This window comes from Mustela nigripes, chromosome 5 (assembly GCF_022355385.1).
Source record: "Mustela nigripes isolate SB6536 chromosome 5, MUSNIG.SB6536, whole genome shotgun sequence".
Classification (NCBI taxonomy): Eukaryota; Metazoa; Chordata; class Mammalia; order Carnivora; family Mustelidae; genus Mustela; species Mustela nigripes.
The window spans coordinates 109,373,564-109,393,809 of NC_081561.1; the positions used below are offsets into that span (position 1 = coordinate 109,373,564).

The following is a 20,246-nucleotide window of genomic DNA, read 5'->3' on the forward strand; positions in this document are numbered from 1 at the left end:
TGCTTTGATTGCATTTCATGGGTAGAAATTAAGATTCTTTATGGTCTGCTATCTCTGTTTTCCTCCACACCTAGTTGCCTACAGCAAATTGACACTTTATGGAGATCATTAATGGGTTTATCCTGCTAGAATATCAATAAAGTTCTTTGGAAAGTTTTATCGAGGTGCTGGAAGGTGGTAAGAGACTACTGTCCCAGTATTAAGAGACCCATATGAGATGCACAGGGTGTGTTTCAACATGCGTGGGGGCCGTGGCTAAATGATTTTTGAAGCAGCAGGGAGAATATTCCTTCACAGAGAATGTGAGGGAGAAAGCAAAGGGAACATAATGTTTCCTTAAGAATTTAAGGACTTTGGGGGCATCTGGGTGGCTCAGTGGGTTAAGCCACTGCCTTCGGCTCAGGTCATGATCTCAGGGTCCTGGGATTGAGTCCCGCATCAGGCTCTCTGCTCAACAGGGAGCCTGCTTCCCTATCTCTCTCTCTGGCTGCCTCTCCATCTACTTGTGATTTCTCTCTGTCAAATTAATAAATAAAATCTTTAAAAAAAAAAAAAGAAGAAGAATTTGAGGACTTTGGAGTTTGGCAAGGTCAGTTCTCTGCATAGTTGATTTACACTGAAGAGAGTTTTTCTAGGTGTCACCCTGTGTCATACCTCAGGAGCCTGCATGTTAGGGCTGTTGCAGGATGGTCACCTCTGTGACCCAGAAACAGGGCTAAGAAGCCTCCTCAGAGGCACAGAGACATGTGCACATGAAAGTGTTCTGCAAACCACTGAAAAGAACCTTGATGCCCGTCAGTAGTCAGTCCTCAAATTTTATTCATTTATCACAATGCCAGTAACAAAGGTTAACTGAGACAAACTTGAATTTTGGGTGAAGGGACACCTCGGTGGCTCCGTCGGTTAACCGTCTGCCTTGGGCTCTGGTCATGATCGCAGGGTCCTGGGATTGAGTCCTGCATTAGGCTCCTTGCTCACTGGGGAGCCTGCTTCTCCCTCTGCCTCTGCTGCTGCCTCTGCTGCTCCCCCTGCTTATGCACTCTCTCTTTCTTTCTGTCTGACAAATAAATAAGATTCTTAAAAAACTTTTAAAAATTTGAGTTTTTGGTAAATTTATAAGGATTGCCTATCAGACTGAAGGGGGTAGGGACTACCACTATGTAAACCTTGCTCTAGGCCCCCATCCCCTCCGGAGCACTGGTCATTTTTTAAAAAGATTTATTTATTTGTTTTGAGAGAGTGCACATCTGTGTGGGCAGGGGGAGGGGCAGAGAGAAAGAGAGAATCTCAAGCAGACTCCATGCTGAGCACAGAGCCTGACGCAGGGCCCAATCCCACAACCCCGAGATCATGATCTGAGCTGACACAAGAGTCAGAGGAGCTCAACCAACAGCCACCCAGATGCCCCCAGGACAGTGGTGTTGATGGCCTATTCTGAAATCAGTGTTTGCTTTACATTAACAGCATGGCCGGACCCCCCTTCATCTTGCTGCCAATAAGGGCCATCTTTCTGTGGTCCAGATCTTGCTGAAGGCTGGCTGTGACCTCGATGTCCAGGATGATGTGAGTATAACCTGCGATAAGGCAGGAGGATAGAAGATGCACTTCTTGGTCCCCTTGGTGGGAAGAACTTCCCCTTGAAGCCTGGGATCCATTCTAGGTAGCAAGCTAGAGTTTGTAAGGGTGGGGTGGTTTTCCCATCATGGTTCGTGTCCTATCTAGTACCATCCAAGTGTAGAACCTCAGAGGGCATTTTGCCTTATGAAGGAGCATACACACCACACACACACACACACACACCTGAGTGAGTGTGGGCAAGGCCTACTGGAAATAGGTCATTGACCAAGCTTACCATTAGAAAAAAAAGTAGGCCCTAAAAACTTCATATTTTCCTCTTCTCACCTTGATTTCTCTTAGTGTAAAGAGGACCTGTTCAAAAGAAAAAATAACTGATATCATTGAATCCAAGAAAAAGCAAGCCTCCTGAAAGAGTTCCCCCTAGTGCTATGCCTTTATTAAGACTCAGTCTCGGAGTCTCTTCTTTCAGATTATCTAGAGATACTTGGGGTGATGTCATGTAGTGCACAGGGTTGCCTTCTGTCTTTTGAGGAAGTAAGTTCTCTAAGAGGAGGATATAGATAAGATTATATAAATTGTCCTCCTATGAGCTATTAGGAAAAAATGTTGTGATAATGTGACTGGAAGCTGTTTTCAGAAACTCTTTCTAATTTCAACTCTAATTTGTGTGGTAAGACTCTAAGAAATAAGTTTTGTGAGGAACACAAAATTGTATAGAATTATCACTTATCATAATCTCTTCCTGATTCACCTTTAATAACTGTGGTTACAGAGTGTTAATCAAATTTCAGGCCTTCAGGTGTGCTAGGGTATAGGTTACTAAAGTGCTTCTAATTTTCTTTAGTTGTCTGTGTAATGTTCTAAAACTTGGCAGACACAGAAATGTGACAGACAGCATTTGTAATGAAATAACTAAATGTCATTATTTTATGTACAGTCAGAAGGCTGTCTGGTATTATTCATAAATCTCTGGTTATATTTGGAACCTATTGGGTCATCAAAAATGTTACTTTCAAAAGATGCTGATTTAGCTTTTGGCTATTGATTTCTATCTTGAGTCATAATACATTTTTCCCCCACACTGTAACCATCATAACATTCCTGATTATATATCATCTCCTTAGATGACAGGAATGCACATACAAGGAGAGAGAAGAGATTCTGACCACAGAAAAGGCAGAACATGTGGTTGCTGGTGTAGACCTGTTTGATGCATCACATCTTCTCTTTGCGTAATTAAAGTCATCACTGGCCATGCTGGCTAGGCTCCCACACCAGGGTGCTAACCCATTCCTAACCAAGTCCTGCTTCAGGTCTTGTGCTCCGAGAATCACTGAGTTCTTATGCAGCGAAGCCATGCTAACTTCCTAGAAGTTTCTCTCAGGCTAGGGTGTTTATATCGGGCAAGGTAGGAAGTAAAGTAGGAGTTTTCACAAGGTAGCCAAGGAGGGAAGACATGGCAGCCAATGCAGCGCTACCTTTAGACAGGAGCACCTTCATTTCCTTTATTGGAATAATGCCTTTTCTTGCATCTTCTTGCCCTAACCAGACAATGTGAACATTGCTTCTCCCTGATAACTTAAATCAAGACAAAACAAAACAAAAACACAGCAACAAAACAGTGTAAAAATGGTTGGGAAAGGAGAAGGTAGCGTTGATCTTCACTAGTTCTGAAGCAACTTGCCGGGATATTGTTCATGGCTCTCTTCATATTTACTGTGCCTGTTGGGTGATCAGCTTTAACATTCATGCAAGAATTTGCAGACCAAAACTATGGGTGTTTTTTTTTTTAAAGAAGGTGGGACATTCATTTTTGGAAAAAAAATCAGTTCAGAAGTTACCTGCCTTGATGATGGATAGAAATAGAGAATGTTAATGTTGTGAGGAATTTACTCCTAACTTCATATTCTACAGATACATTCCTAATGTCATGGTAAGGACAGAGAATTAGTTGAAGAATGACCTCCAGTGGCCTGGAATGGGATTATTATGAATTTCCACCTGTGGAAACCAGTTCTTTAGAATATGCAACTCCAGGAGAAAATTCCCTCTTGCTTCCGGCCAATCCTGTCAACTCACACTGGAGCTCTAATGCCATCTCTAATTGGTCAATGAGCAACCACACGGCCCCCGCCTCAGAAATAGTCCAGGACCCTGTGGCCAAGATAAAAGCCATGAAGGAAGAAAAAAATAAGAAAAACCAGAGAAGAAAGGCTAGGAAGAACCCTAGAAGATCAGAGAGAGAAAAAGAGGTCAGCAACTTGCTTTGCACACCTGCACCGTTCTGGGCTTCCTGGCGACATGTCCATCTGTGCCACCTGGGGAGATCCATCCTGAAGAGGGATGTGTTCCGTCTTAGTGGGACTCAGGTTTCTTCCATGAGCTTAGCTTCGGCATCTGTGTGCGTTGAGCCCGTTCTCTTACACCACGTAAGAGAGAGAACACTAAAAGTATTTCACAAGAAAGATGTAGACCTCAGAGGTTCCAAATCCTTTCAGTTCCATAAGTGAGCAACACTGAAGTCAGAAACATTGAGGGCGGGCAGTTCACACACTTTGCAAACAGGTCAGCATGTTCCAGCCTGAAGTGCCAAACTGCAAGGTGGCTGGCTCTCGATGTTTCCAGCTGCAGTGTTTTTCCTTCTGCTTCCTTGTAGTTAATCATTCAATAGATACTTCTTGGGCGCCTGGAGTGGCCGTGGACTTGTGCTAAGCACTCAGCCAGGGGATGCCATCAAGAGGCAGCTGATCTTTTTTAAGGCCTGCACTGAGGTTCATTGACTCATGGGGCGGAAATAGCTTGGAGTTGAGTGCAAAGAGCCTTGACAATTTGAATTCCGGCCCAACCATGCTATCCCGAATTAGCTGATTATCCTTGGGTAGGCACTGAACAGCACTGAGCCTTAGTTTTTTCGCTTTTTAAATTTTTTTTTTATTAATAAAATGAGAATTAGATACCCTTGGAGTGTAGTGGAAGGTCAATAAATATTTACTGAACAAATAACTATTGAGTGCTGTTAAGCATGTCATACTTTTTCCAGCATTTTTTTTCAAAGTTTCAGAATTTCATGGTGTATTTAGATAATATAGGCATAAGGATTGTGTCAAAGTTGCTGCCTGAGTCTGCTAATAAGTGTATATTAAGGACACGCTTGGTGGTTTTCTGTTTCCTGTTTCAAAGAGGAAATACTTCCACAGTAAATTTTATAGGAGGAAAACAGGAGGCCCCGTTTCAGTCAAGAGTCTCAGGCGCTCGACTGGGTTGTGTGTTCTGGGGAAGCAGTAGCCCTGAGCTAGATAGCCCAGGATGGCCCTTTGCTTAGAGGTTTCCTATCTCTCTGAGTGGCCTTCAGCTCTTATCCTCATAACTTTCAAGTAGCTGGTGTTTATAAGCCGAGAAAGTCCCTTCCTCAGTCCTCCAGAACCGTCCCAGGACTGAAGGACAGCCACGTTCGGTGGGGAAAGGCTGACGTTGGCACTCTCCGCAGTCTCTATCCAACTGATGAGGCCAGGCCCCGGGCTCAGAGTGAGGTCTCTGAGGCAGTGAAGACGGAGGGGAAGCGGTGGTCTGGAGACAGGCAGTGCCCTCAAGAGTCTCTGGGAGAGACACCTGTGCCAGTGGCTTAGGACAGTTAGTGTTCTCACGGAAGCCTCACCCAAGTCTTTAGATCTCCTTGAGTCTTGATAATCCGTCTGGAAATTTACTTTTGAAGGCTAAACCAAAAGTTAGATTTAGCTTCTTTCGTTGAGCTAGAGTTTCACAAAGGAAAGACCTCTCCAGGGAAGCAAAAATGGAAGATTCCTGCTGAGAGCAAGTCATAAATAATAGTGATGTTCTGGCTCCAAAGCTGCATAAACTCGTGATTGAGGGGCAGCTTGTGAAACAGGATAAAGCACTTGACCTGCAGCAAGGCTTAGGTTAGACTGTGCCCCAACCGGCCGAGGCCCCTCGTGCTCTGGCTCGAACCGAAGAGTGGCTGACACAACCCATGAGTTCTGGGCTTTGTGCACAACACAGATCAAGTGGTTAAGTTCTGTTCTATGACAGGGTTGTTCTCATCAGTGCAGAGTGTAGATTCGAGTGCCCGCAGTCTGTGGGAATTTTAAATGGCCCCATCAGTGTTTACCCCTGGAGGGTGGGCTGCAGTCTCCCCTTCTTGCCGAGTCCAGAGCACCATCTTTCTCCTCAGGTTGTAAGTTGCACTTGAGGCCCGTTTGGGGAAGACCTGTCACCGTTCTGATGGGGAAATGGCAGTCTTGGAAATTCTCCCATAGATTTTTTAAAATTAAACTTGGGCAGTTTCTCATAGGATGACTTGTTTGGACATAGTGCGTGGCCTCTGGAAATAGTTCCTAGAATGTTCGAAGTGAGTGTGTAATGGTTTGATGTGCCTCCTGCACCCACCCACCAGGGCCACGTTCTTGTGACTGCAGGCGTGCAGAAAGGGTTCTCTTTGAGTAAGGGGTCTCTGGGAAGGTGGTCAAGAAGAAAACCCAGTCTAAACCTAATGTGTAATGGGAATAATGGTTTAGGATGCTGAGGGGGAGGGCTCATAATAGTCGTGCTGCGGGCAGTGGACAAATCATAATACTGGAGCTGGATGTGCTCCCATCACTTTGGAAATCCCTTACGTTCTACACATGAATAGTGAGAAAAGAGTCTGAGACACGGACAGTCCCATTATCGGTGTATTGTTACAACGTAGACTTTCAATAAATAGCAGTTTTTCCTGTGGCTAAAACTGTATTTGTTAAGTATAAAAAGTAGGAAACTATTTAAAACTATAAAGGAGAAAAATAAAAATCACTTCCCCTCATGGATTTTTAAAGGGAGTTTTTTTTTAATTTTAAGAAAGTAAACGTGTGTTTTAAATAGCATTAAGTGCTTTTTATTGTGATAAAACGCATGTAATATAAAATTTACCATTTTAACTATTTTTAACTGTACAGTTCAGTGGCGTTAAGCACGTTTGCACTGTTGTACAGCCATTACGACCATCCACCTCCAGAATTTCTATTTGGGTCAAGTGACTTTAATGCGCATTGCTGTTTGTTCTAGATTTCAAGGTGTTCAGTAAGTAGAAGCAGTACTTCATTAAGGAAGTTCATAGGTATCACTGCAACCCTCTTTAAAAAAGCTCCATATTTTTTGTCTTATAATAGTCTCTTTCCTCTCTTGGGCTGAAGATGAGGGATGCCCTGGGGCATGTCCTTTGCCCCTCTGGTGCTCCACTAAAACGTTTTGTGCAGAACTCTTACCAGCCAAATCCTAGAACCCAAGAAGGGAAGGGACAGACCTGGGGGAGCACCTACCCTCCTTTTACAGGTGCAGGTTAAGAAACTGAGCCCCAGTGAAGTGCCAGGTATCTCGCAAGAGTGTGCAAGATTCACATCTCCTGTCCGCCTTGCCCGCACCCCTTCCTCCCTACCAGAAGTTTTCCACACTGTTCACTTACCTCCCCATTCCAGTTTGGACCCCAGGCCAGACTTAATTTGTCTCGACTTGATTTCCTGAGTACATGTCAGAGATGAGATGTGCTCTCACAGACTTCGGAACTTTCTCTTATCTGGACCATCTTACTTTCTCGCAAATGCACTTAGGGGAAAGGGTCAAGTTCCCTTTGCCACCCTGATGCAGAAAGAGAAGGTCAGCAATCCCCGGCATCTGATCCTAAAGAAAAGGCAGCATGAATCAGCAAGGATGCTGTGATGACATATCAGAAGAGGCCGCACAGACGTATGCAGTGATAGCTTATAGCCCCTGGAATTGTCAGACGACGTGGTATAAACCGCTGCATTGCCCTCAGCCCATATAAGTCGATCAGCAGATATGCGCCCTTCATCAAATCATGAGTGTTGCTAGCTGACACAGCCGGGTCGTGATGCGTCTGAACGAGAGCAGGCAAATAGAGGACTCAGCAGGGAGTAAAGATTGCTGGCTTAATTGCATGGTACACGCGGTCTAGCTCTCAGACCCACTTTTCACAGACCTGACAGTCATATCTCTGAACACTGCCATTCCTTGGGGCGGCAGATGAGTGCCTGACCCTCATTCTGAGGTCAGCTCTGAAGCTGTTCTGTGGTTGGTTTGAAGTTCCCCACTGAGTTTGCGAACAGAAGAGCTCTGCCTGGCATGATGGCTGGTCTGCTCCAGTGGAGGACAGGAGATGTCCTTGTGTCAGAGCAGTGCAGGGAGTGCTGCAGGGCAGGGCTGGGAGAGCTGACTGCTGTTCCTGCCTCCACGTCCCTCTGCAGGGGGATCAGACTGCCTTGCACCGGGCCACAGTGGTGGGGAACACGGACGTCATCGCGGCGCTCATCCAGGAAGGCTGTGCTCTGGACCGCCAAGACAAGGTGATGGGGGACATGGCTGCCTAAGGACCCTGCTTTGGGATCTTGTGACCGTTTGAGATGTTATCCTTCCTAAGTCTTCTCACTCATGCTTTAACATGATAAACCAGCCCAACTTTCTTTTGAAAGAGTATCTCATATCCCAACAAATCATATTCTTTTATTCCTCCCCCTGTTCTGTGGCAGCAGTGGGCAACCACATATGTAAATGGTAAAGAAAAAAGTCTAGACATAATGAGGCCTGTGGAGGCCTGGCTGGGGGAAGGCATTGCCCTGGACTCAAATTAACTTGCTCACCCTCCTTTAAAAATATATATACATATTAGAATTAATTGGAAATATATTGGAAGGAAAAAAATGAACAAAATCATTTCTTTAAGAAATCCCAATGATATATTTTATACTAATCATTGCTTTTAAATTGTTAATCTTAAAACAGGGAACTCTGTCATTAAGTGCAGTTCAGCCCATGTTTACTTTTTTAGACAACTGTTTAACGAAATGTCCTACATATACAGAAAAATATGCAAATTTTAAGTTCAATGAGTTTTCACTGACTGAGCCTCCCTTGGTGAGCAACCAGATCATTATCAGCACACCAGAAGCCCCCTCACCAGTGCCCCCATCCAGTCACTTTTCCTTCTGCTTCCTGCGGTGTTCAGTTGGTCCCCCGGGCCAGCCCACACATGGCCACTACCATCCCTAGCACCACGCCGCTCCCAGGCCTTTGAGACCCTACCTAGCCTTCTCCTTGAGGGTATCCATGCCATTCAGCCAGTCTCGTGGTGTGGACAAAGAGAAGCCAAAGCCAGCGGCCAGATGTGACCAACAGTGCACCCGCCTGCCCCCAGCCCAGCTCCACCTCTCCTCTGCATGCTCCTCCCTCCCTGTAACCCCAGCCCTCTCAGCCCAACCCCACTACCTCACTGCACTTAATATTTCTATTAGAGGAAGTGAAGCAAATACCGACTTTTATTTAAAAAGCCACATATGGGGAACACTTGTTTATCTTCTTTACAAGTCACCATTGTCTCAGGGTCTGCTTATTTGTTTTGGTCCCTGAGACTTTGGATTAAACTGGGTGAGATTAAATTTGGGGGAAGAAAAAGAGAAGAATCTGCCTATCCAGTTCCTGGGCCCAGCAGCTTATGACGTTGGACTCCTCACTTGCCTGATCTTTGCAGAGTCCTCTCTGGGACCAGGAGCAAGGGGTAATGGAGGTGGGAAGGAATGAACGTCATGTTCCTGATAAATGTGTCCTATGGATGAGCCTTTCTCAACCGGGGTTCCCGGAGAGATTGAAGCCCTGATGCCTTAAGGCATCTATTGTACATCATACAAAATGGTACTTGCTGGGGCGCCTGGGCGGCTCAGCCGTTTAAGGATCCGGCATGATTCAGCTCAGGTCATGATCTCAGGGTCATGGGATCGAGCCCCGAGTTGGGCTCCGTGCTGGGGGTGGAGCTTGCTTAAAATTCTCTCCCCCTCCCTCATATTTTTATTTAAAATTAAAAATATAAAATGTTTCTTGTTATGTACCATTTCTGGGATAGTGGAGAAACTAGCTGGTGAAATCATTTTCTGGGCTCTGTGATTCCGATGAGAAGCCCCATTTGAGAAAGGAGCTGTGGTGTGCCCCGGAAATACACTATGATGTATCGATTCTAATGAGATGAATTAGGTCTCGGGTAATGTGCTTTCTGTCTCCATCTGTGTTCCTCAGGACGGGAATACGGCCCTACACGAAGCATCCTGGCACGGTTTTAGCCAGTCAGCCAAACTGCTCGTTAAAGCAGGAGCCAATGTGCTTGCCAAGAACAAGGTGAGGCCCCGCAGATGCTAGAAGGCTCCTTCACAGGTGAGGACGGTGGGGGCTGTCGTCCCTGGGTGAGCCTCCTCGTAGTGAAGCAGGAGCTTGGGGGAGCAAGGGAAATGAAACCTAATCTCCATGGTGAGCAAAAAGTCTTCCTCCGAATTCTCCAGGATCTTGCCGCTTTCCCGTTGGTTTACCCGGGTTGGGCAAGCAGCCCCTCCTCCTGAAGACAGGGAGGGGCCAGCAGCACCTCTTCTCCTGCATCGTCCTGTCTCCCTCCGGTCTCTTGTCATGTCTCATCCCCCTCCTTCTGTGCTCATTAGTAATGAAGGCATCTCTGCAGAAGCCTCACTGCAGACTGGCCACTTTGCCTAGTCCTTTCTTCATCCTGCTCCTCATCCGCTCAGGAGACTTCCAGTAAAGCTCCCCCACCTGATGCTGTCTCCTTGGGCCTCCATGAAGGGGCCTCAGCCTGTGGGCAGCCTCTTCCCTGAGCCTTTCCCAGTATGTGCCTCTTGCGTTATCAGAATGGGCTCACCGTGTCCCCACGCCCACCCCGCTTCCTTGGGGAAAGCCTGCTCCTCATGGCCACCTATAAACCTGCAACCTGGGCTCCCAGGACAGTGGCCTCTCCCTCCCTGAAGGCCCATCAGGCTATTTCCTGCAGAGCTCCCGTGGCACTCCACACAGCTTTGCGCTGTCGTCTACTGGTTTAATGTTTCTCATGGTTCCCTCATGGGACAAAAGCATGAGGAAAAGAAGCAGTCCATGCATCGTAAGATCTCCGATCATGCCTGAGCCACTGCCTGGGAGACTGGTGGCTGCTTCATTTCTTCAGAGTGGTATATTGTCTGGAACAGGAGTTGTAGGCAGACCCATGTTGTATCGTAGATCCTGGAACTCTGAAAAGCCAGTGGTTCCTAGTTCATGGATAGGGAAGCCTGAGCTGGGAGCCAGTAGTGTCAGCGAAGACACATGACTTATTCATGACACAGTCAGGTCCATAAACTAGCCTGAGTCCCTCTGAGCCACCACATTGCCTCCTGTCCTGTATGGGGCCCCAAAGGCATTGCAGAAAACCACAAGAGAGACTGTCACAAACAAAGGTAGGTGCTGTCCCAGAACAGGACTTCCACGTTCTGCACCAGCCACGTCCTCCGGCAAAGCCTCTGAAAAGGCCCTTTCCTCTGCTTTACTGAGGTATAAATGACGGACAAATAAAATTGTAAGGTATTGAGAACGTGCAAAGTGATGACTGGAGATATGTGTATGTTGTACAAGGATTACCCCCATCAGGCTGACGAACACACCCATCGTCTCATGTTTACGGTTCTAAAAAGTTTTTGATGTAAACGTTTCAGTTCTATTCTTCAGACAGTTTATCAACCACAGTCACCATGCTGTATGTTAGAGGACACCGTCTTACAACTGAAACTCTATCCCCTCTCCCAGCGCTTCCCTGTTTTCTCCCACCCTCTACATGTAAGTGATACTTCCCGTATTTGCTTCTCTATCTGGCTTACTTCATTTCGCATAATGTGCTCTGGGTTCATACATGTCCCAAATGATAGAATTTCTTTCTTTTTTTAAGGCTGAACGAGCCTCTGTTGTGTAAGAACATTCTGTTGTGTAAGAACTTACTCAGGGAGTGTATCAGCCCCAGTCTGGGGAATAAGTACGCGTTACTCGGGACAGAAAAACGCCCGCTGCCTATATATTCCCACTTAGGTCACATTTTCTAAATGTCAGCTCCCAAAATACAATCCATACACAATAAAGTTCAGCCTCTTAGGTATATTGTGTGAGTTTTGGCAAATGTACACAGTTGTGTAATCACCTCCACAATCAAGATACAGAATGTTTCCATCGCCCCAAAGACTTCCTTTTTGTCCCTGGGTGGCGATCTTCCACCCACCCACCTCCTGGACCCCAGCTCCTGGCAACTGCCGACCTGCTTGGCCTTTCCCAGAACATCATGTAAAGCAGTCGTAGAGTATGCAGCAGCATTTCATGCCTGACATCTTCTTCTCACGTTTTTGAGCGTCCTCCATGTTACATGTGAGACTAGTTCGTTCCATTTCTCGCCCAGTAATAGTCCAGTGTCTGAATATACCATCATTTGTGTGTTCTAACCCATGGTTTTTAATTTTCTCGATCCAAGTATTTTTCAGGGTAATTGATATTTTCTTATTAACAAAGCAAAGCTTGGTGTATGGTTCTAGAACCATCAGATTCCTTTTATTTCAACATGTTAAGTAACTGCCACGAAGCCAACACCTTTGAGACAACCTACTGCCAGTGCTGTAAGAATTACACCAAGCCAGGGGCCAAACCCTTGCACCGGGAATGGAGTGTTTAAAATGTGGGCCGATCCTTTGTTTTTGAGAGCGAAGCTAGCAGTGGCTCCCTACCTGTCTGTGCTTTAAAATCTCCTGGAAAAATTTAAATAAAAACCATGGGGGGAGGGAGTAAACTTACCTGGTAACCAGGCCTGGAGTGACAGGCTGTCCCACTTTTCCCTGGGTCCAGGGCTTTCCGGAGTTGAGGACTTCTGGGGCTGACACCTGACCCGCCTAGACTCCACCCCTAGGCCAAGTAAATCAGAGTCCCTGGAAGGGTTGCAGCTGAGCACCCTTAGTCTTAACAGCTCCACCAGGTGACTCTGATGCAGTAGAAGGTTGATAACGAGGGAGCTCACTAAGCCCTCAGGCTTGTAACCTTCAGGCTCCTTGGAGGGAGCAGTGAGCAAGAAAGATTCTACCCAGGCTACTTAGAGCAAAGGGTATGAGAGGGGAGGTAAGTGATCCAGCAACATAGGGTTTTTCTCTGTGTGTTGTGTTTCGTTTTGCTTTTAAAAATAAAACTCATTATTTTCAAGAAGTTGAGGAATAGATCGTTGTTGGAGTCTGGGCAGACAGTGCGGTGGGTCGCAGCTCCGGAGTGAGGAAGGGCTGTAAGCAGTGAACAGCTCTGAGCCCACACAGTCATGGTAGCTCACTTTGTAGCTCAGCCCAGCAGTCACTGAGCCTGTAGACTCCACCCCCCGCATGCTCCCAGGCTCGCTCAGACGAACACCGAATCTCCTTACGCTGTCCGCATTTCTTGTCACTTTTATCAGCAGCCTTGCAGGCGCTCTTTGCACGGTTTTAAAGTTCTGTTTGTGTCATGGATTCTTTCTGAAAGATTGCTCTAGACATTATTCTGACGCTTGGTTGACTCTGTGAAATGGCATATTGCTGGTGGAGCCCCAAAGCACGAGGGTCTCCATCTGTATGATAAGCGGTGGATGTAATCGTGTTGCCTGCTGGGTGGGTACCTTGACCCTGGTTCCAATTTTGACGTTTCAAGGAAAATGCAAGAACGGACAGTTTGCAGAAGGCATACAAGTTAATCTCCATTCGTTGCCCCCACAGGACCTAGCCTCTGTTGCTTTTACTCCATTGGTGGAGTATGGTAGCCACAGCTGTTACCCGTGTTGGGTGTGAAGGCTGTGGTCCTCTCCAAAATGAGTACAAGGCAGCATGCGGGCACAGCATTTTGCCATTAAGTAAACACTCTCCTGGGTACTCCTGATTAATCCTCACAGCCTCAGGATGTAGGGGTCACACTCCATGTTACAGGTAAGGAATTCAGGACAGCATATGAAGAGCCTTGACCAGTGACTTTCAACTAGTAAGTTGCAGAGCCAAGGTTTTATGACCAATGGGACTCTTGTGGCTTTCTGGATTCCCTATTAACTGTTCTTGCGGCTGAAACCCCTCTGCCGGGGTCACCAATCAGGAAGCAGAGAATGTGAGCATTGACCTTTTTTTTTTTTTTTTCTTGCAAGTCTCCGTCAACCTTCCGCGAAGCCTGCCTGGTGCAGGTCTGCCAAGAAGCGAGTTGCTAACGTGTCTTCCCTTCTCTTGCCTCTCTCCAAGGCGGGAAACACCGCTCTGCACCTGGCCTGCCAGAACAGCCACTCCCAGAGCACACGCGTCCTCCTGCTGGGCGGGTCCCGGGCCGACCTCAAAAATAATGTGGGTGAACAAATCCGGCTTCTCTCGCGCTCTCTTGTGTCCCCTTGGAAAGTAACCCTAAAAGCATACTTGAGTATTAACACCTAGAAAATGAAAATGTGAAACGTGTTTGGGGACTGTCTAAAAAGTGTTCGTTTATTTTGGCTACGTCCTGAGTGGTCGGCCAGGGGCAGGAGAAGGGGAATCAAGACTCAAACACTGCTTTTCTCCCATCCTTTTCCCCTCTGCTCCTCAGCCTGGGTTTGTTGCAATGTTTCTCCTAGCATGCGCTTGCAAATGAGTCCAGAAAATCTCTGCCTGCATACTGCTGTACAGTCAGCGAGTGTCAGATGGTACCATCCAGGGAAGGTCTTCTGATGCTCCAGGGCCTGCGTCTACAAATCAGTTAGGGACGTGTCCTTGGGAAGAGCTGATGAGTCTAGTTCTTAGAGGATTCCTGACCGTTGAGGTCACGTGGGCATGCCCCCTCCCTCCACAAGCAGTGTCTTTCCTTTAAAAGTCCCCGGCCTCATTCCTCGACTGGAGACTCCGACTGGGGTTCCTCTCAAAAAATGGTCTTTGAAGGCAGACTCCTCTAGAGTGGGTCTTAGAGTGCCCTGGACCAGGGCTCTGAGCTTGGACGCTTCTTAATCCAGGGGAGAAGGTTATGCTGAGTGGCCGTTGTCTCTAGACAAAGTTTGAATGAAAATATCAAGAAAACACCGCAGAACGTCCTGACTTTGTCTCCAGTTTTGTTTCTCTGTGAGCGGTTTAGCTGGTGACCACTCAGGAAGATATTGATCGTGAGGTTTTTCTCTGAATGCCCTGTTTTACGCCAGTGATTGCCTCCTCCTCTGCTCCCCCAGACTGCTCTGCCCCATATGAGATATTGGGGTCCTACTCAAATGAGACGCAGCTCGAACTTTTTTTTTTTTTTTTTTAAGATTTTTTTTATTTATTTGACAGACAGAGATCACAAGGAGGCAGAGAGGCAGGCAGAGAGAGAGAGAGGAGGAAGCAGGCTCCCTGCTGAGCAGAGAGCCCGATGCGGGACCCGACTCGATCCCAGGACCCTGAGATCATGACCTGAGCCGAAGGCAGCTGCTTAACCCACTGAGCCACCCAGGCGCCCCAGCTCGAACTTTTTTAAGAACACGTGTGATCTTAAGATCTGAGTGCTCTCCCTGCCACGCTGTCCTTTGAGCCATGAGGAATCCATGATGGAAAAGGGCTTGTTTCTAAAGCAGTGCTGTTGGTCTTCATTCCATGTGCTCCAGAGCATGGGGCTGTAGGAGAGGCTGTGGTGAATGGGTTCCTGTCAAGCGCTGGGTAAGCAGAGAGAGCCTGCCTTGGCTCTGGTGAAGGCCTCGTGGGGAGCGGGCATCCAGCATCTGAAACCTGAAAGCCCAGAGTCTGCGCAGAAGAACACCCACGGAGCCGCAGACAGCAGCCAAAGCTGTGGGTCTCATGGTGGAGCGTCCATGGGAAAGTGAAGGCTTCCTGTTCAGGCTGATAACCTTGAACATATGCTAGTCTGCCAGTTTTTTAATCATTTTTTTCTTTCCTTTCCCCAGTAACTGCTCAGATTGTGCTCAGAGTTTGATTTCTGTCCGCAGGCAGGCGACACCTGTTTGCACGTTGCTGCACGCTATAATCACTTGTCCATCATTAAGCTCCTCCTCAGTGCTTTCTGTTCTGTCCATGAAAAGAACCAGGTCAGTGCATGTGTCCTCCCCACAGCTACCAGGCCCCCTTCCCACAAGGCTGGCAGGTGTGTTAGCACAAGCGGGGTTAGAGGCTGCTGGGAGCCTCTAGTCTGGGATGAGGCGTGACTGTTGCACGGAGATCTGTGGTCCTGGTTTATCTGGCTTCCTGGAGGGAGCCTGCTCTTCGCGTTCCTGTGCATATCTCCATATTTGCATATCAAAGACTTTCTGAAGATCCTGGGGCAGGTTTTGCTTATAATGGTTTTACAAAGGAAACCCACAAAGAGGAATGTGGCTCAATAAGCAAGGGAATTCGGTGTCTCCTGACTCCGTGAGTTCTGCTCCTTGCACTGCCACTTGGAGCTGATGGAGTCTCTGATCTCTGAAAATTCGGATATGTGATCAGCATCTGTGCCATATCCTGGGGGTTTGCCATAAAGCTGTGATTATTACAGTGTCCTATGGTAATGTGTGTGACTTACAGTAGCTTCAATTTGTTAAATGTCTTGATATTTACTTGATATTTAGTGATAACATTGTCTTTTCTGAGTATGGGTACATATATCTGAAATTTTAAAAACAGATCATTATTCAGATTAACTGTGTGCCATTAACAGTGGTTTCTGACTCCCACTGCATATTAAGAATCAACAGGGAAATTATAAATACCACTACTGAATCCTACAGCAGTTTTAAAAGACCAGAATCCAAGTAGTGGGATTTTTAAAGAGCCCTTGACCGGAGTGTGCAGACAGGATTGAGAACCACTGGCCCAGCTAGATACCTACTCCTGTCATTCGCCAGGCTTCCAGCAGCTTCTAGCTCATCAGACAGGTGACACTTAGCCAGCTCCCACGAACCTGTGTTTCTCAACCTTGGCAGGATGTTTCAGTCCCCTGAGAGCTTTGAGAAATACCCATGCCCAATGCACACTTCAGAACAATTCAGTCAGGGTCTGGGGGCTGTGACTGGGGTGGCAACAGTTCTCAAAGCTCCCAGCTGACTCCAGTTTGCAGCCAAGGTTGGAAACCCCTGCTGGAGAGCATCCCCCAGCACCCACAACTAAGTGACTCAGCAGTGAACCACAACTGCCCTGGCTACTCCTGGGGGCCGAGGGCCACGGGGCAGGTGGATTTCCATGCTGTCCAAGAAAACCCATCATCCAGAACTTGACCTGCTCGCCCAGTGGGAGAGAACAGATTACTTCACATCTGTATTTGCCTCATTTGTTTATATCCTTTGCTTGGGGACTGGCCCATGAAGCGGCCGTTGTCCATAGCCTCCTTCCGGAGTTGACTGACCATCTTTTGTAGGAAGAAAATATGTACTTTATTATAGGCTACTTGGTAAGAGGTTAAAAACTGCTGGTCTTAGGTGAACACTGATTTTTCTTTCAGTGACTCCACCCAAATGAAGAACCCCCTGAGCCTGCGAAGGGATTCCCAGTGGGCTCTTTACATTCCCACAGGTGCTGGGGTTCCACCCCCGCCCCCCCCCAGCACTTGTAGAAGTAGCCACTTTCTCCCAGCTTCTGCTCATTTTAGTACTCCGAAACCAAGGGGTCCTGTGCCTGGGCAGATGGACGTGGTCCAGTGCCCTGTGATGGCTAGCCTGCTGGCCCCTGGCTCGGTGCCCGTTATCCTATCTTGGTGAAGGCTTCAGGTCTCGCCGTTCTCAACAACCCCAGCCCAGCATTTACTTTGCCCTCTGTACTCAATTCTGTGATTTCTACTATCCTTCCTCGGAGAGGAATGTGATCTTTGTATGTAGGTCATTTTAAAGAGACCTCTCAAAAGAGAACCACATAACCCTTGAACTAAGGATTCCCTATCAAAGGCCAATCCTAATTTGAAAAGCTACCACCAGGCCATGGGATGAAAAACTGGAGGGCTGGAAACCATTATCAGATGGAGTTTAGCAGCCTTTCTTATTAATTTCAGGCTGGAGACACAGCACTTCATGTTGCTGCTGCCCTAAATCACAAGAAGGTGGTTAAAATCTTACTGGAAGCTGGAGCAGATGGGACCATTGTTAATAATGTAAGTGAAGTTGCAACGATGTTTCTGAAAATCATTTCCACCCCTTTCCAGAATGGAGGGTGTTGTTACTACCTCACTCCCGCAGGGCACCTAGCCTCACCCAGTCTTACTCTGCAAAAAGCACAAAGCTCCCCAGCCTTACTCTGTAAGAGCTGGGTTTCTACTAAAGCTGAGGACCCCAGAGGTGGACTTGAGGGAAGCCTTGCTCATGAACTGTTGAGCCCCGAGCATTTATCTTTAGACTCCTAGCTCAAGTGAGCACATCCTGCCAGGCAAGGGAAAGTCATGGGTGTTGGAGTAAACTGACAAGTGAATGTTATGGAAAGGGAGTTCCTGCCCTATACATGGATTGGTTTCTCAGGAAAGTGGCCACATGACCGTCAGATTAATCATCCTCAAAATTTTCTTCTCCATAATCCCCTTCTCTCTCTCTCTCAGTATCCCACCTCCCCGCTTCTGTCTCTCTCCTGGGCCCCGTGGCAGGTGCTGGCTCAGGCGCCCTTTCTTCCTTGAGGCCGAGCTGGGGTCTCTGCCCTCCTGAAGCAGCACAGACTCAGACGGGCTGGGGGCCAGACAGTTGTGTGGAGAGTTGGGGAGTGTTGGAGCTGACAAAAGTCCCCACTCTCCTCCTCCTCACAGCTCCCACCTGATCGGGTGGTGTGTCACCGTACCTGTCCCCTGAGGTCTTTCCCTTCCTTTGAATCCCTCAGTTATCAACTCCTACCTTTCGGCTTGATCTCCCTCGAGTCTGCCATATGGCCATAGCTTCCTAATTGTTCTTTACAATCCAGGTCCTGAGACTGGCTAGGGCTTCATCTGTCCTTCCAAGTGTCCTCCAGGGAGGACTCCTGGCTCGGCTGCATGTGATGGTCCTTTGTGTTTCTCCAGCTGAAAGCTTCCGCCGTGACCTTGCCTTTCACATTCCCTCCTCTCTCTTCTAGGAAGGATTCCTTGGTGGGCAAGCATTCCAGGGCTTTGCTTCCGCAAGGGTCCGCACTGACCCACCGCTGCTGTGTGCTGCTAGTCACCTTGCCCTTGGGTGTGACTTGGCTCCCCCGCTGACCGCGGTGGGCCTCAAGAGCAGGGCCAGGTCTTACGTGTGACTGTATCTGTTGAGCTTGCGGTGTGGCTGAGTGTCCCCACTGGGGGCTAGGTGTGGGCAGGGCTGGTGTCTTTTACTCACTTGTCCTCCCCTGTGCCTTTCCTTAGGCAGGCCAGACTCCACTGGAGACTGCGCGCTACCACAATAATCCAGAAGTTGCTCTTCTCCTCACTAAAGCTCCCCAGGTAGGATTTATTGGATTTTCCATTATATGGCTGATGTGGGGCTGCAAAGTTGTTGGGATTCTCTGGTGACCATCTATTAGAGCCAATTCAAACTACCTTAAGTAGGAAATTGATGGGTTCACAATCAGGCAGTGGAAAATGTAGGAATCCGTGTAGGCCCCCAGGATAACTAGAACCAGAGACTTAAGTTTCAGCAGTTCGTCTTCATACGTGGGCATCCTTTCTTCTCTGTGGCTGGTTCATGGTCCTTACTGGCTTTGTGGACTTTAACGCCCCAAGTGCTTGGGGAAAAGGTTCTGGTTTAAATGATACAGAAGATTGTGATTGATGAGCTTGGGGCAAACGCCCTGAACAAGTAGGACAGGCATGTTAGGAAGACAGCTGTATCCATTTGATTGTGTGGTTGGAAGGGGCCTTTCCTAAAGAACGGTGGGAGAAAGGGATCCATTGTAGGCAAACAAAGCAGTTAATGTCCAATAGAGGCAGTCAAATATAATGGTGTTCTTTCCTTCTTTTGAATGTAATGGTATTTGTGGCATCATTTAACTTAAAATTAATATCATTTGAGTTGAGATTGAAACTATCTAACACTTAATAATGTATAAGCTGTTCCTCATTTTAGCATCCTGAAATAACGGTTTTTTGTTTCTTCATATTACCTTTCAGACACCTAATTTTCATAATTGTGCCTACAACATACTACCCTTTTGTATCCTGCCCTTTATCTTAATTATAATAGGAAAATGTTCTGCAGTTCACATAATTATTCATCATGTGGAAGCCAGTTTGCTTTTTTGTTGCTGTCCAATATTTTGTTTTAATAATTTGGATCTAAATGTCCAATATTAAGGAAATGGTTTACTTCCTGATTAGAGGTACTCTGTTACATTACAGCAAAAATAGATTCATTTTCAATCTTAATATGCCTGATGCTGTAAGTAGGTAAAGTCTCAGAGAGCCAGAGGAAGATTCTAGATAGGACCCTGACATACCTGACTCTCATCAGCCCAGAGGTCTGTATGGCCTTTATATCTTTTTTTTTTTTTTTTTAATTTTAAGACTTTAATTTATTTATTTGACAGAGAGGGAACCCAAGCAGGGGAAGTGGGAAAGGAATAAGCAGGCTTCCCGCCAGGCAGGGAGCCTAATTCCGGTCATGATCCCAGGACCATGGGATCATGACCCGAGCCCAAAGCAGATGTTTAACGACTGAGCCACCCAGGCAGCCCTCATTTATGTTTTTTTAAAACCTACCTGATATAATTAGCAGTATCTGGAAGAGGTGAAGATTTTTGCCTTTTGAAAACTGGTCAGCCTGTCGCCCATGGAGTGGGTCCTCAGTGGTGTCTGGAAGTCTCTGGAGCCCCTGACAGGAACAAGTCAGGTGGTGCTTTGGAAAAAGTTTCCACCTCTTTCCAACTATTGCAAATGAATCATCAATGGAATCACATCCATGAATCCTGATCGAGAAATAT

General features: G+C 47.1%; 1 protein-coding gene and 1 long non-coding RNA gene across 10 annotated transcripts in view; one reads left to right on the plus strand and one right to left on the minus strand.

Moving 5' to 3' along the window:
• Positions 1 to 20,246, plus strand: part of ANKRD6 (ankyrin repeat domain 6) — a 189,242-nt gene that overhangs the window by 152,712 nt on the left and 16,284 nt on the right. For 4 of the 9 annotated variants that reach the window (XM_059401052.1, XM_059401059.1, XM_059401053.1 and 1 more), the window contains exons 3-9: positions 1,465 to 1,563; positions 7,833 to 7,931; positions 9,652 to 9,750; positions 13,662 to 13,760; positions 15,356 to 15,454; positions 17,386 to 17,484; positions 18,694 to 18,771. In XM_059401052.1, the coding sequence (XP_059257035.1) occupies positions 1,465 to 1,563; positions 7,833 to 7,931; positions 9,652 to 9,750; positions 13,662 to 13,760; positions 15,356 to 15,454; positions 17,386 to 17,484; positions 18,694 to 18,771 (672 nt within the window). Of the gene's footprint in view, positions 1 to 1,464; positions 1,564 to 3,492; positions 3,831 to 7,832; positions 7,932 to 9,651; positions 9,751 to 13,661; positions 13,761 to 15,355; positions 15,455 to 17,385; positions 17,485 to 18,693; positions 18,772 to 20,246 lie in introns of those variants that run through there. The other 5 variants (XM_059401051.1, XM_059401058.1, XM_059401056.1 and 2 more) reach the window with 4 other exon arrangements.
• On the minus strand, positions 802 to 4,449 carry LOC132018297 (uncharacterized). Its single transcript, XR_009404498.1, has 3 exons — positions 3,853 to 4,449; positions 1,853 to 1,929; positions 802 to 1,574 (listed from the first exon to the last, which is right to left on the minus strand). It is a non-coding gene; the product is annotated as an uncharacterized LOC132018297 (long non-coding RNA).